Genomic DNA, 17,444 nt, shown 5'->3' with positions numbered 1-17,444 from the left:
TTTCCAGGTCTCCCATCCAGGTACTGACCAGGCTCACACCTGCTGAGTCTCAGGGGATTACCAGTTGTGAGTGGCAGGGTGATATAAGTGCAACTACATTCAAGCCACTCTGTCCACAGCTTGCTGTTTGCCCTTAAACCACAGGCCCACAGCACAACTGTTACTGTACAGTTCATCTCAAGATACAAACTGCACAAACGATCCTTTCAACAGTACATTGTTTGTGCGATTAAAGGTGGCTCAACTCCATTATTATCATGATATGGTATGGTTTATTTAAAATGGAACATGTTTCATTCACAGTGTGTACTGCACTTGAATACGTGAACAACATGCCACACACATGAATCACATGAAGTCATATCCATATATATATACTGAAACAATAGCGTGCAGGTCAATAATAATCGGTCTTCTATATAAATATACTGTATATACAGTAAGTACAGTATGGCATTGTATGGTTTTAAAGCTACTACAGTACAGTATGTGTGAAATTTTCAAAATCAAAATTGATTACTTGTTCCTAAAATTTGCATTAAGACTATATATATATATCATTTTAATGTGGATGCAGACCTGAAAGAAGCTAATCCCATTCATAACAAGTTTTAATAATAAACTAATATCTCAAATAATAAACTATTTTTACGTATCCAACTGACTTTTTTTGTAAAATTGCCCTACTTTCTTTTTTAAAATTAATTTAGTATTTGACATACTATAATATACAGTATAAAATTATTAAAAGTCTAAACAGTATACAACTTATATTCTATAATTTATTGTAGGTTTTTAGATTGGGGAATTTAAAGTTTGTCCCAAGGGGCTCAGCATTGACCAGAATTCGAAACTAGGCATTTTATGGAGACAGCCCAAATGCTTCCAAATGCCACATTAAACATTCACTGCGCCACCTGGTTTTTTTACAAAGTAGTGCAGTCTCGCAACAAAAGTTTTTCAAAAAGTGTGGTGCAGATGATGGGGTGTGTACACTGCATTTTACTGCATTATTTGCTGTGCATTCTGATTGGCTGGATCTGTACATTTTATCGGAAACTGTGTTTTTGATTGAAAATATTCCCCACAGAGAATTCTGGACAAAAAACCTCCAACACTTATTTTAATTAATATATCATATGTAGTAAATATGTATTTAAAATTAAGCACAAACTTACAGTATGCTCAGTATGTACTTACAGTTACACCAAATTTTAAATCTTCCAGAATCCTATCCTTAGCCAATTCAAGAAAGAAATTATCAGCTTTTTTTACTTCTTCATTTAGAAGGGAAAAAGTCAGACTCAAACAAAAGCAGAATTTAGGATTTTCAATTTTAAATCACACTATTCTCCAAACATATAGGATAATATTTATCTGCTTGTGCTAAATATTCTTGACAGTACTATATGGTAGGGAGGTACTGTCAGATGTTGGCTGTACTAAAGACACATGTATCTGACAAAATTCAGTAACTTGCTATTTCATATGAGTAATTTAGGTTAAAACCCTTTGTCTCGTATGGAATGAATATGCTAAAGCATTCTGTCTTCTCATAGGAAGTCTAACTTCATAGCCTCTTGCAGTTTGGGTACAGTTAGTAAGAGCTTTAGGCTGCAGTGTACTGTATGTGATACTTCTCTATTAATGACTGTCTACTATTGTTATTACTCCACGTCAAATTACCTGATACAAGCAATTTTAAGATTTTTTTTTTATCCCAGAAGATCCCAGAATGTTTACCACATAGGAGATCCACTTCATCCATTACTGAAATGCAAAACTGAAGTCCATCTGTCACCACCAACCAGCCACTGAATGCCAGCAGCCCCCAATCATAATTGATCGGATGGAGAAGTGAGAAATTAACCCATGAATTTTATTAAGCAGGAAATTAAATTGGACAGGTTGTGCAAACTCAAGGTGGAATTTAGTCAGGACACATGGTTTAACATCACTGCTTATGAGAACGGTGCAATGGGATCTTAGTAGCAGTCAGGTAGACAAACAGTAGACAATGAGTTGGGATCTCAGTTTAATATCTCATCTGAAATACTAGACATAGAAGGAGGCTTTATAAAGATCCACATGAAAATTATATTCTTGCCTCATGTGACAAATGAATGTACAATGGTATTTTAATAATCCAGGATTTAAATCCAGACTGAAAACCTATTACTTCAGCCTAGCCTACTCACACCTTGCATCATAGCTCGTTGCAACTATGGCTGCTGGTGCTGCTTTACATGCCACTGTGTGTCTCGGTGTTGGCCTTCCAGGTAGATACATCTGTTCTGACCAAACTATCCTATTCTCCTCCCCACATGTCCGGATGGCGCCCAGGCTGGGCACGATCTGTGTTGGATGCTGCATCACTGCCATGGATCCAAGAGGGACACCGCAAATATAGCTATCATTTAGGAGGATTTGCTGGTCTAAAGAGAACTGCATGGAGTACCGGCACACAGAAGGACATGATGGAAGACTTAATACTCCACATTTAGTACTTTTTTTAGGATTGTATAATGTTAGCATGCCCAGAGGTGTTGGGCAGCCAGCTGACCTTGGACCCCTAGAGGTTTTTTTCTCCTTACAGAAGAGTTTTTGGTTCCTCTCCTCCGTTGTCTTCTGGCTTTTTCTCTTTCTGTATTGTAATGTCATGTACAGTCATACAGCTTTCTTAAGTGCCTTGGGGCAACCTTGTTGTGAAAGGCGCTATATAAAAATAAATCGAATTGAATTTAATACTTAACTTTCCTTATTCCCATTTGTTATTGATTCTTGCATATTCACAGGGTGCTTTTTGGCTTTAGAGCAAACGTAACTTTATATGAAAATGTCAACATTTTCACGGACTCTTGAGTGACTCAACCGGTGAAGGCTGAGTTGCCTTCGTGACAGTCACGATCGACAGAGACTGCGATTCCCCCAGCGGTGACACACAATTGACCGAGAGCTGCTGAGAGTATCGTGGTATCAGTTAGCCAGGGCTGACTTGACTGACTAGGTTCTCAGCAACACAATGACTCCTGCGGCCTTCTGAGCTCTTGCAGTCATGCAGTGCTGTGCTGCCTGTGAAAAGTCAAATGATGAGTGTTGTGAAGGTGAACGGTTGTCGGGATCGGCCAACACTTCCTCATTCTCACTGGTGGAGTTGCAGGTCGAGCAGCTGTGAGCCAAGTCATGAAAAGCAAACAGCTGGCTAGTTCAAACTGTGTGGGCATAATAAAACCAAATGTCAATTCCAAAATAAAAAAAAATGTGTTTTACAAAATGTATTAAGACATAATGTCCGTATGGAAAGGATGTGTGAACTAAATCAACTTTTGGATAATTAGCTGAATTTGAAAATGTAGGAAAAATTTAGATTTAGAAATTCGATTTAGCTGAGATATCCTCAGCAGAGAATCAAGCCTGGGAATCTCAGGCATTCAGGAGATTATTCCTCACTCATGTGTACACAATAAAAAATTCAACTCCTTGGGCACCTTTGTATTTAAAGACCTTTGCACACAGAACCATCAGGATTTGTATGAAAACCATTAAAAAAGATTAAAACATAAATATATTGAGCAGAAAACACTGAAATACTGAAATTGTTAGATTTATTCATGAGGATGAACAGTTTTACATTATGGAAGTGAGCTGAAAATGCACAGTATGCTTCTGAATCCACAAATATTGGGTGAAGAGACCAGTACTGGCTAAATGATAAAACCATACAAATCAAGTGCAATGCAGCTCTGATACGCCTCTAAAGCTCAGTAAGAGAGGATTAGATAGGGAGAACTTGCATGTCATTGCAACTTTGCTTCCATACACAGAAAAGACGCCTAGGATTGGCCAGGTAGTAAAGATTAATACCTAAAACATTTATCAAAAAACAAAGTGACATCATGTAGATTATTGGAAACTAACAACATCTGATCTTCTATTAACATTTTATTGTAAAAAACAAAGATATTGACAGTCTATTACAGTATTTGGCAAAATATAAGGATTTGGCAAATTAGGAACATAGTGTTAATGCTACACATCTTCCAACAACTAGTGTGAGAGAACTGACAGATGGATCAGGATTCTTCATCTTGAACTCCAAGAGAGTTATGTAGTAATTTCATGTGTATTGACAGTTTTAAAAACACACATTTAAAGTTTTACCCTTATCGATCCTCAAGTGCATATATTGTTATACCATTTTAAAATGTATTTTCTCGTGCTTCTTAACTGCATTTATCCTTGAATTTCACAAAGTGCTTTCCTGGATGAAGCAACCCCTAGAAAAAACAGACAATACCTACATTTGAATTAATCCTCCTCTGGTATTCCATTATATGTGTGAACTAGGCAGAACAATTACAGAAAAAAGTGAGATTTTAAAATAAAAAACTAAACAAGTGCTCTGAGTGCATTTAAGTGTTTATATATCATATTCACCCACTAATGTGGGTTACATAATTAGTCACTCATTGAACTTTTATACTTTTAGAACACAGACAATTACATGTGCAAAGAATTCAGTTTGCTAATTAGTAAAGACGAGTACTTTCAAAAACTTTAGTTACATATCTGATGTGACTGGGATTTGAAATAAATATGAACACCATTTACATTTACAGGTTTGCTATTAACAAAAGGTTTCTCCAGGTATTTGAATTATTACAAAAATGAAAGATGTGTGGGTATAAATTTAGAGTAGATGGCTCAGTACAAAAAGATGCATAGAAAGAAAAAAAATTAACATAGTAGTACAGTTGATTTTGAACTGCTGTATCTGTGAAAAAAGTAAATGAAAAGAAAATATATACAGTTCCCTGTAAGCCAAGGTGTAACAATGAGATCTGTTTCCAGTTAAAAAGCTGTACTTCCACTGCATTACAAGATTTTTGGAAAGTGTAAGCATTTTACATGTTTTGCATAACCCGTAAGCAATACTTTGTAAGGAAACTGAATACATACATATATATATATAAAGTTACATGATTCCCTGAACCCTTATGTTTTAGAGATTAAACTCCATTTATGAACATCATAAAACATAACTGTCCATATTTTAGAAGCTTCCATGGTGACAATTCATGGTCACACAAAGCCACAGCTGGAGGCCGTCACTCAAACAAAGAGTCAGACATCCTGAACAGAAACTCAATACATTTTTGCAGAACCCTGACGAGATGAAAGCAATTCGATAGCGTCAACAAGATTAACGATAATCCAAATTCCAGTTCCTATTCTTCCATGGAATACCGCTTTATACTCAGAACAACACAGCAGCTACCGTGTCAGCCACAAGCTCTGTACAGAGTTTCTACATTGTTTCTTAAAGTTACAATAAAACTCTGCAGAGCAGTTGTGATCAAAACTCCATTTCCTACTCTCACCATTATAATAACATTCATACTGAGAACAATACCTTCACTGAGTACAGTTAATATTTGACACACGTATTTAACATATACGGATATAGGTATTCATTAAAAACTATTAGAAACATCACAATTTTATGGATGGGCTACATAACTATCTTTATTTTCAGTGATTTAACATATTTTAATATGCAAGGAAACATGATGCCCACTTCACTGAAACACTTCTAAAGATGACTTCACGGGTTGTGAATTTAATCACATTGTAGTGAGTGTACACAATACACATACGGATTCAGACACATTATTATTATTTTTACAGCTTTCAGACATTTTAACTGTCAACTGATGAGACTGTATTAAGATACACAAGACTGTAGAACAAAATTGTATAAACCCTTAAAAATAAATTATAATTGCTGCTACATTTTACTACCCAAGCAATTATCTGGGTAACACAATTATTAATGTGCTGGTTATAATTTATTAGCATATTTGTGTGTGGCTGTATGTACATATAAATATAATAGCCAATGAAAGAGTTACAACGTATTTAGTCCTCTATAGTGTAGTATTAATGGACCTTTATTCACATGTACTTTTTTTGAGAAGCAATTGGAACTATATCATCTTAAATTTGTGCTGAAGCACAGTAATATGTAAGGAGAGCTGACAGATTCCTTCTCTATATACAGTATATCTGAATTTGTGTGTCATTTGCATATTAAGTGTGAAGGTCATACAGTATGCTTTACAAATCATATACAAATAATGAATGATGTTATTAAATTCTTACTATACAATTACTGGTATCACAGTACTCTTCACACAAATATTACTGACACTACAATATATCTAAATCACTGAAAGAACAGATTTTCAAGGCCATGTTAGTAATGTGCATAATGAGTATGGTTAATTTTATACTATACGCCTTACTACATTCTGTTCTGCATTTCCTTCATGTATTGTTTCGTATTGTATTCAAAATAATGTTTTTACAATGAAAATTAAACAAAAAAAGATCAGTAGTAAATTTTTGAATAACCATTTAACCATTCCATTGACTTTAGAGTTACCTGTAAATAACAATACTGGTGGAATTTGTGCTTTTTCTTTACTTTATAAAAAAAAACATTTGTGCAGGTGTGCATTTTTAGACATTTTGATATCTAATAACATATTATTCTGCGATTCTCTGATTATTTCCAAGCTCAAGATTCTTATTTTTCAAACTAACCATTCTAGTAAGAATGTCTCCTGACCCAGCTTGTTAAAGTTTTTAAGGGGAAGAAAATTGTGTTTACTACACGTCTTTTAAGAACGTACTGTTTTAAAACAGGAAAAAAGGAAGAATTTGGAAAATGCCAATTGCCCATTCCTGTACTCCTCCCCTTTTCCTCACTGTCTCCCTTTATCCCACCTCCCTCCTCTCATAAAAGGACAGAGAGACCCCTGCTCTCCCTCTCTCACTTGGGATTTTGAGAAGAGCAGCAGTACCTGTCTTCCCCTGCTATCACAGCCTCCTATCTGACTAACACACCCTGTTGTAAATAACAGGACAATAAACCATCCCTCATTAACTCCTTGCTTCCAGAAACTGCCTCCAAAATGACAATGGTCACACTGGTGTTAGCAAGGGGATGGAACCCAGGATCAATGGGAACAACTGGATTAACTTGGGGTGGACATCATGGAGCGGTAGCAACAAGCTCAACCAGCAGACTTCCCCAGTCAGATAGGCCCGAGGACTCAGGAGCAGATGTAAATTCCCCTGAATTAATAAAAGACAGTTGTAAAACTGATAGCAGAGAATCGGACGAACCACATGGGTCACTATGTCAGTGAATTGCGAGCACTGCAGGGGTAGAAGGGGTGAGCACTAGAGCGTTTTATAGTTGTTAGAGTGATCAGGATACAAAGCAGCAAAAAAAGAAGGGTCTGAAAGAAGGACAAACAGCACAGTTCAGAGACCAGGGGTCTCGAGTGAGCACCAAAACCAGGACGTGCCACTTTCAGCCATGCATTACACTCAAGGCAATTCAAGCATCACTTGAGACAATCTGGGGAGAAACTTAAGACATACGGTGCTGATCTGCACATCCGTTTCCCTAAGAGGCCCAGGAAGAATGAATGACACACCGATTTTGACTGCCTGCATCATCAGGAGCACTTAATATCCCAAGAGACCCTGGAACCTGCGTTAAGGAGTGAGGCTCTTCAGTGAGCTAAAGAGACTGAGGTGGAGGAGATTATTTTAGAAATAACACTGAAACCGAAAAGGTGCCATGGGCCCCACACCATGTGGCTGTTTAGTGAGAGATAGAGGCCAACCTTAAAAGCGCAGGCAGGGAAGTGTGTGTGCACCAGTGTGAGAGGGACCAGAAGTCCAGGCAGCTTGCTGGATCACCAAGCTGCAAGAATTAAATTTTACAGCACAGGGCCGTGCCGGCGAGCACCATGGGAACTCTGATGCCCTCTCCAGATAATGATTTGAGGAGGCCAGCTGTAAACATCACAGGATTGATGGGAGGCAAAGCACCGAGGGTGAGACTCCTGCCTGATCACAGGCTGCAGGAATACAGAGGCTGGTAGGTGCCCCACTGGAGAGGGCCGCTGTAGACGTCCTGGAACTGTTTCTACGCAGCCTTGTGGCTAGAGGTATATAACGAGAGCTTGATGCTGAGTGGGTGAGGCCCTGCTGTATCGTGGCACGGGGTGAGTGGTCATCTGGCGGTGAAATATCAAGACCAGATGGCCTCCTGGCGTGGAAGTGTGGTGTCCACTTGAAGTTCTGCCTGTTCCCTCAGGCCAACTCTGTCTGACGGAGAACACCCCCAGATCCAGCAGGCTCCTAAGCGTCTCCAGTGACCTAGGAGCCTTTCCCATTTGCAGATACTCTCAACCATCCTGGTCCCCTCCCTGTGGACCAGACAGGGGCCAGTCCACTTCTGGGGCAACAATATCTCCCTCAGGCTTTGTAGTGATCCTCTTCCCCCCAGAATGGACTGTCCCTGTATCTTTCCCCTTCCCTCTGGCTCCCGTTTTCCTGACTTCCCTCCCCATAATAGGTAAGAGAGACCCCTCTTACTCTTTTACTTACCTGTCCTTTTTGTCCCTCTGCTCCTTCCCTACTTTTGCTACCCCTGTGAATAACAAACTCTCCATAAATAACAGGGCAATAAACCTTTCCCATGAGCCAAGACAACAGCCTCCTTGCCCCCTTGTGTCCACAAACTGTCTACATTATCAAAATACATTAGAAATCAATCGGTTAAAGCAATTAGACCTCCAAATTGTATCATTATCAAAACAACGTCTGCATTGTCAGAGCAATAAGATGACATAGCTAACTTGACCTTGATAAGGGTCTTTCTGGTAAGGTGTAAAAAAAGTAAACATTATTGACGGAAATTAATATGAAAGGTTGCAGGTTTATTTACCAATTTAGTGTTAATATCAATAAGTGTAAATACACAATTTTCCCACTACAGTTGGAAATTTAGTTTCACAACCTCTGCTTGTTTATCAGGGACACTATGAAACCGTTAGCGAGACCACTGTCATTAGTGGGTTTCTATCGGTGAGCTTTCTGGCCAGAAAGATTCTCTGATCCGAAGAGTATTCAATAAGCCCTTTGAAAAGAACATAATCAAATTGTTGGAAGTCCTGTTGGAATTCTGTTCTGGGACAGTAAAGAGTGGGGTGGTATAGTACTAGTAATCTTAACAAAGCACATCACACATGAGTCAAAATCATTAGTCCATTATGATTAATTAAATACTCTTCCTGTTGACTTGTTTTTACAACTTTCTGCTTACTAGACATATCAGACATGTTTCCCTTTGGTTATAAGGTGCTGTTAACAGGCCTGCAGTTTGTTTATACTGAACATACTATCTGCACTTGTCTGGCCTTCAGGCCTCTCGTTTGCAAACTATGTCAAACAGTTTAATTTGTTGGAGATCTGAATTCTATATATATTTCTATACAGTATATAACATTTTATATGTTTAGTTTACCTTGTATCATTAAGACTTCTTGATCTAGTATCTTCTCAACTGTTATTTAAAACTATATCCTGCACTGAAAAAAGGGATACCGTACATTGTCAATACAGCTTTTGATGCACAAAACAAGCATTAAGTTTAAAACACATAAATACTGTGTGTGTGGGGTTTCCTCAGAAAACCAATCAGCAAACAATACATGTAGTTTCCCAAAGAGAATTATTCTTGTGAAGTTAAAGGGGAACTGCAGTCCCAATTTCTCAGAGAGTTTATTAAATCTTGATAACAAAATAAATTGATTGACGTTATAGAAAAACACAATTTAGAATTGAGTGCAAAATTGTGAACTTTGTGAAAGCACTGTAAGTTTCCATGAATTGCGATGTGATTTCACTCTTCCTCCTCACTAGTCTCTGTTATGACTAATACAGTATAATGTGATATACGAGCAAATAAATACAGGTTGTGCAGCAGACATTTCACTGCAGAAATGTTCCAACGTGATCTGCATGCGGAGCCAAGAAGTAAGTAGTATTTGTCGGCAAAACTGTGATGAAAGCAATATTTCTACTGGATTAAAAGTGATGTATTCACAAGTCTGCTTGTTTACAATGTAATACGGCCTCAACACATTGCCGGATGTTTTTGTTGCCTTGTTGAATCACAGAACATGGCTCTGCGCATACATGGAAATTTCACCTATTCATGATGAAAACTGGAGGAGTTACCGTGTACATTTTACTTTTATTGCAGCTTGAAAAGCACTCATCAATGTTTATTCCTTCTAACCCCGAAAGATAAAAATATCGTTGCAGTTCCCCTTTAAATGTGAAAATTGTGAAAATACATATACAGTATATTCTAAAGCTTACACATCATTTTAACAGCTGAAGGGGATGAACTGTACACTTTACTTTCTTAATCAATCTATTCTGATTAAGGATAATTCTATTTTAAGTAATAATAATAAAATATACTGTACGTGCATGGGATTAAAAGATGCAGTAAATCTAACGATGATGTAATTTAATGTCTTTTAACATTTTGCCCTTCCAGGTTTTTGGAAACTTCCCTTCACATTCTGACCAGGTAACAAGGAAATGAGTATAACCGCTTCTGTTACCCGAAAATTAGTACAACAGGAAACTCCAAGACAACAACAAAGCCTCTAACAGATTACACAGTCTTTAAATTGCCCTCTTATTCTGCACCTTGGAAGGCTTTCAAAAGCACAGCTGCTTGTAAGGGAGACTTATTTGACAGAGATTTATGAGTATTTCCCCCTTTATGAACACATTTTTGACAATCATACAGCTCTCTTCAACATAAAGACATTTTCATTTTAAGATGCAAATCAGTATCTTTGTTTTTTCAGTCTATGGAATTCCAATTGTTAATAAACAGAAAAGCTTAAGAGGAAATCCTCTGTGTTTGTTGTAGACAAACAGTTGTGCAGACTGCTTATGCATGTTCAGTCATAGAGTACCTGTTTTCATGTGCAACCCATCCATCTTTTGTAACCACCCCCCTAGACTGATATAAAACCCACATGCCTATAGGGGACAATTGAGAGCCACCAATTAAACTAGACAGCGTGTCTTTGGACTGTGAAAAGTAACCAGGGCACACGAGCAAAAAACCCATGTGATCATAGATGGAACACGCAAATGACACACATATCCCAGGTATCCCAGCCTGGAATCAGACCCGGGACCCGAGCTGTGAGACAGCAGTGCATCTGCTCTGCCCACATGCTGTGATAATACGCCGTCTGTAAGACTAAACATGCAGTTATCAGTCAATCATACCATGTGATCATAAAGCTTAACAAGATTAGATCTCCCCTACAGCAGATGTGTTGAAAACCACACCTGTAGACTTTATAAAGGAAATGACCGGTGGCATGATTAATCAGTTGGCATGTTTCTCTTTAAGCACATAAAGACTACAAAATATTTTTTTTGTAGAAATCCTTTTAAATACTCATTATTTTCCGCTTTCTGATTTTCTGCTGAAATGCACTATACCGTATGTACTGTATATCCAACAATGTTTGTAAAGCACAAGCAACCACATTTTTATGTAAACATTCTCCATTAAGCATCTTTTGATAATAAACTGCAACAGATACTCTGGAGTTGGTTATAATTAAATGCATGTGCAGTTAACCAACACATTTTGAATAGTGTAATGCTTGAAAAGGTTTGGAAAATTGCTTTTGTTCACATAACACATGCATTATAATGACTGTCCTCTTAAATGTGTCGTTTATGTCATGAGCTATCTCTATATTTTTAAAGAAGTGGCATTTTCAATTATTTCATATCAACTTTCTTATTAACTGTTGACTCCAGTTTACATAGCTACTGTGAAGGATTTGTGTCATGTAGCTTTTTTTAAAATGAACTTGATACTTATTGTCTTACTCAAGTCAATACTTACAGATGCTCATTTACGATTCATATATGATAAAATTTTGTCCACCTGGTAATGGGTGGAAAATCCCATATATGGGACAGAAAAAGAGGATAGTGCAATAATATGAAACAATTCAGTGACAAAATATGCATGACAATACATGTCCTAGATAAAGGTTTGTCCTTTCTTTCTAATACAGTACATGAAGCATACAAAAATAATAAATATCTTTGAAAGGCTACAATACATGGAATGTTGGTTTGTAATGATATTTGTAAACACTTTGTAATGTTTATTTTGTGATCAAAAATGTCTCATTACCAAAAATATCTTTCTCATGTTCAAATTTTGTTTCCAACATATGACAAGAGAAATGCCAAATCAATGGTATTCACAAAAGAGGAATCCACCATTTAAACGAGTTGTTAAAATGAACAGGCAAAGATATATTACCTATGTCACTGAATTTTAAAATCTGTGACTTTATTTTGTTTCTGTGGCCTAGTTCGGTGATTCTCAATCACTGTCCTGGAATACCCCTGTATTTGCAGGTCCTTCTGCCAAGAGGGCCCTTAATCATCACTGCTAATTGCTTCCAGTAAGTGATTTGAGTGCTTGTTTAGGCTTTTTTCCTGCACTTGGGCCTTGGTTTCAAAAACAGTGTTTCTCAATCCTGGTGCAGGTAATACATTTGTCTTCTGGTTCATGCTTCATCTGAGTTCTTAATTACAGGCTATTTTGTTTCAATTTTCTATCTTTAATTTCAGCTCTTAAGAAGCCCAACGGGATTCGTAATTAGTACTGTATGAAGCCTGTGCTAATTACCGAGTTTCTGACCTGCCCTCATTCAGGTGTATTAGCTACAAAACAACCAATTGGACTTAAGCAGAAGGAAAAACTCCGACTCCCTTTGGGGATTCTGATGTCATTCCCATCTGCTTCTGTTCTTTTTAATTGGTCACCTATTACGAGCTGTTTAACTGGAAAGAAGGGAGCAGATTCTTAATCAGAAAGTTGAGGTGAGGCTTCATTAAGTGCTGTGATTTGGAGCAGTCAGAACATTTTTTAAACCAAGCACTGAGTGCGGAAAAAATTCTAAGCCAACAGGCAGATCAGATACAGGTACCAATTAGCACTAGAGGTTAAGGGTGCAGTTGGAAAAAAAAAAACAGTGAACACAGGGATACTGGCCTAGTCCGTTGGAGTAAAGACAAATGTAAGACATGCTGCACATAACAGCAGGTCAGGTGACGAGGACACTGTATTGTAAGGCAAGGTCAGGTGGGGAACCAATAAAATAACATAACAGCTGATACACATACAAGTTAAATAATTAAATACTCACATGGGCAGGTGGATCCCCCTTTTAGAATTACGAATTCATTTTAGAATTAATAGTAAATGTCTCCCACTTAAATACAATGTTTCTTGCTGTTCCTTTTTAAACTTCACCTATACCACAATTTCTAGACAAACACAAACAACAATGAAATAAAGAGCATTGTATATTAGCCTGTTGAGATAAAAGAACCATTTAAAAGAAACTGTGGATTCACTGAACATGCTCTCTTCTGTCACTGTCACTATTACTTGTTTGCTAATCAGCATTCATTCATATGCCAGGGAATACAGAGGAACCTTTTCTGCATTAATCCATGATAGAAAGAAAAAGATCAAATTGGGAGCATTTTTAATCCCAAAACCATTTCTCAAGATTAGGAATAGTCTTGTATTCTTTGTGTCTTTTAATATAATCACAGGTAAGACAAGCATGTTCTTCCCAAAAGAATGACTTCTTCACCTTGAAGTACTTGTGCCAGGAAACGTACTGCAAATACATGTCTTCATTTTTGTCTAGAACAAGAAGATAATCGGCCAGTTCTTTTGGCGAAAGAAAATCATCTACATGAATAAAAGCATCTCCTGGGATGTAGTTCTCGTAGTTTTCTCTTGATGGTCCCAGGACAATTGGCACTGTACCGACAGATAGTGCGTTGTACAATTTTTCCGTGATATAGTCTCTGTGGATTGAGTTTTCAAATGAAAGATAAAATTTACAGCTGGCAATAGTAGCGAGAAAGTTCTTATCACTAACATATTCCCCAAACGCCTGACCGTAGGTGTGTATTTCAATGTGTTTGTATAAGTCATTGTAGTACTTTACTCTGGCATGTTCAGGATTCCAGTTGCTCACAATCCAGCAGACCAATTTGTTCTTTACTGGAACTTCAAAATCTGTAGGTGTCCTGCTGGAAATAAGAGACCCATAAGGCACTTCAATGTCAGAGTCCCGTCTGTAACTTAAGGTCACATTGAAGAGGTTTTCAAGACCAGCTGTTTTTGGAGAGTGAGTGGGTGACTCCAGGTTCATCCACACCCATTTCTGGAATGGGGGCCGATACATTGGTGGCAGGTTGACTAAATCCCTGCTGATGTCTCTGTGGTGGAGAAGAACTGCGTCCGATTTATTATACAGGTTCCTATCCACTGTTAAATGACATCCATTGATTTGGAACAAAGAGTTACAAGAATTTAACTCAAAGGTCTGGCCGAACGGCCAAAGCCAGATAAGAATGATCGTGTGATTTAGGTCATTTTTTGAAGAGAAAAGGTTTTTCACCTTCAGTACTGATGTTGCTGACTCAATAGGACCTGATATCCAGCTACTGGATGGCTTTATATACATAATTATAAAAGTCACAAAGCAACCCAGGAAAAGGGTAGCAATTAAAAGGGGGCGTAGAATTCCGTGAACAGATGCAGATGACATAATTTTTCCTATTAAAGAAACAAGACAAAGACAAACAAACATATAAATAATGATTCCTTGATATTACTGCACATGAGTCTTCTGGTTCTCTAACTGAATGCTTTTCAATAAATACTGTATGTTTTGTTTTGAAACTTTGTGAAAACACTGTACAGTATGACAAAATTGGAAACACCTGTTAAGTTTTACAAAACATAAACTGATAACAATGCTGAATTGCATTTCAATTTTTACATTTTGTTCTGATAAAAACATGGTTCTCAACAATTAAGTTCAAAAGCTTTCCTCACACAGTAGGTACTGATGCACAAATAGAAACAACGCTTAAATCTAAATTATTCAAATATTTTAAACCTAGATATCAAACAAGATCACAGTAAATGTGAAAGCACAAATTAGAGAATACTGTGTAGTATCCAGTATCAAATGTGACACTGTCAAAACGAAAACATAATTTCAAGTGTGCCCTGCTTGACCATGGCCCATTATCACACCCCTGACAGTGTTAACGCACTGACCCAGTCATCCTCTGGAGATACCACTCTGGGACATTCTGCCACTCTTCCTGTGCAACTGCAGCCAGCTGGTGAAGTCTCTTGATGGCACTGGCAAATTTCACACTCCACAACTGGCTTGCAGAAACCGAGGGCAATGTTTCATTGACGGATAAAGTTGCCTTCAATCTGCTCCTAAGGTGTTCTTTTGTTAAAGGGGATTCCTTACCACATCATCACACTTCTTCCACCCCATAGTTAGCTTGTAAAGTGGATTGCCCCTGAAAGGCCTCTGAGCTTGGAGATCATTTTCACCAACACGCCAAGCTACAGACACTCTGCTGCTGTTATTTTCTTTCCCTAAAATGTCTTGATCTATAGTCAATATAGTCTGAAAGCCATTTCAGGCAAGGATCAGACACAGTCCTGGACTGGTATGATGGCTTGCTGCCTTCCGGCATGTACCCCTGTCCCTCACAGAGTAGGATTCTTGGTTTCTCTGGACTAGTGTTCTGATTATTGAAAGACAATGTCTCCAAAAGGCAGGCTACCCTGAGTCACAATGACATCTACCACACAAAGTTCATCACTCAGACAGGGCATGGTCGTATATTTCAGTGTTCTTGAAATGATTAAAATCGTGTCTTTTTTGCACAGCTGTTTAAATTCTCAAACAACTCTTTAGCTTGTGACTAAACTCAAATATCAAACGCTAAGAAACTGCCACTTTTATAAAACCACATGATTTTAACTTGGTATGGATCAATACTACACAATCAACAAACCCATTTTTAATGATTTAAAACAGAAATAAAATCAATTATGTGCTTAATGGGTCACAGACATAACACTCTGTTGCATTTTCATTGTGCATCAGTATAATTATTCTGTCTCATCAATGTTCACAGCCACTGTTAAAAATGATGTTTTTGCTGTTTGAAAGCTTCCTTTTTCCTTTTATGAGTTAATTCAATATTGGTTAATTAAAAAAATAGCTTCCAGTATGGTCAAAAATAAAGAGCTGAACTGAATTTTTGTTATTTTTTCCAGTTGACTGAAGGTTTAAAATAGAAGAAGGACGGAAGGGAGAGCTCGAAATAAAAACCAGTTTGCCCGGTAGATGAAACACAAGTTATCTTGTTCCAAACTTTTCAATATTAGAAAGATAATTCAGACAGGATATTTTTGTTGTTTAGCCTGTGATAGTGTCAGACCAGCTTTCTTGAATGTGATACTTATTACTGTTTAGTCCCCATCCTATTTAGTCCCTCATTCCATTTTTCTCCCAAAAATGATCATGACTTTGTCTCTGAGCTCTTCAGCTAAGAAACTGGAAAGACCTCTGAGCACTAACAGTTAAAGCAATTAAGAGAGCACAATGCCCATACTGTACCTAAGTTTAAGAGATTATCTGCGGAATTATCTGACTGCTTACAGAGTATTTTTCTTTATTCAAATTTCCTACACTAGTTACTAAATCTGTCAAGTCTGAGACTGTCTCAGAATCCTGCTGTTTTAATGGCTGCTATCTCCAAATAAACGATTCTTTGAGCACATGCCGAGAATCAATTTCTCACACAACAAATTGCCACAACAGTAGCTCCACCTACACATGTTTCCACAGGCACTGCACAAGGATCCAGATGCTAACCTATCTGTTGCCAACATAAGACTTAATGATTGATGTTATCAACTTGAATTTAAGTACGAACCAAAAGTCTGGACACTCCAGCACTCACATTACGAGTGACAGTGTACCATCTAACGTGCCTTGTCTTGCTTGAAGCATAACCAGTTGTATTTGTCACAGCTCGACTGAAATCTAAGTTATGAGTCACATGAGTCACATGTTTTTTGTAGATGTTAAGACTAAGATGGTATTAACACTTCTAAAAAATATGAGGAAATCTGAATGAATATTTTGATTATGCATATTAATTACTAAAACTAAAAAGACGTGGTTATGTCTAAGAAATTGGGAATAATTTTACAAAAGCTATTTTTGTATTTAACCAAAAATATCCAACAAACTGCATTTTTATTTTTATAGAGAACTTGGTCCTACTCCCCAAAAATTACAAAATCAAATGTATATTAATTGTGCACTTAGTTAAATAATTAAATCTTTATGATTATGCATTATTTTAACCTTTGAGTTGTGTCAGCAATTTAACAGGATTTCATTGTTTTGAAAATATTTGATGTTTTAAGAGACATACAGTACTAAACCAAAACTTTAAACACTTTTTTACTTAAAAGACAATTAAAACCTAATATAGTCTGAAGTATCAAAGAAATCACTTTAATGGTTTAGAATTCGATGTTTGACTATGTTTGACTATGTTTGAATATGTTAACTGGAATGTTAAAGTATTTTTTTCTTTTT

The 17,444-nt window shown here is 37.2% G+C and overlaps 1 protein-coding gene across 1 annotated transcript; it reads right to left on the bottom strand.

Annotated features, from left to right (window-relative positions):
• Positions 1-13,484: 13,484 nt before the first annotated feature.
• fut9a (fucosyltransferase 9a) lies at positions 13,485-14,564 on the bottom strand. The gene has a single exon (XM_088905575.1). The coding sequence runs from the start codon at positions 14,562-14,564 to the stop codon at positions 13,485-13,487; it is 1,080 nt and encodes a 359-aa protein (XP_088761701.1).
• Between the last annotated feature and the right edge of the window lie 2,880 nt (positions 14,565-17,444).

Source organism: Atractosteus spatula, chromosome 2 (genome assembly GCF_055471065.1).
Source record: "Atractosteus spatula isolate fAtrSpa1 chromosome 2, fAtrSpa1.hap1, whole genome shotgun sequence".
NCBI classification, from domain to species: domain Eukaryota; kingdom Metazoa; phylum Chordata; class Actinopteri; order Semionotiformes; family Lepisosteidae; genus Atractosteus; species Atractosteus spatula.
This window is presented reverse-complemented; position numbering and strand designations above follow the sequence as displayed.

Bases quoted from the DNA above. Each gene is read 5' to 3' on its own strand.
- fut9a (XM_088905575.1), bottom strand. From the start codon at position 14,564: ATGTCATCTGCATCTGTTCACGGAATTCTACGCCCCCTTTTAATTGCT.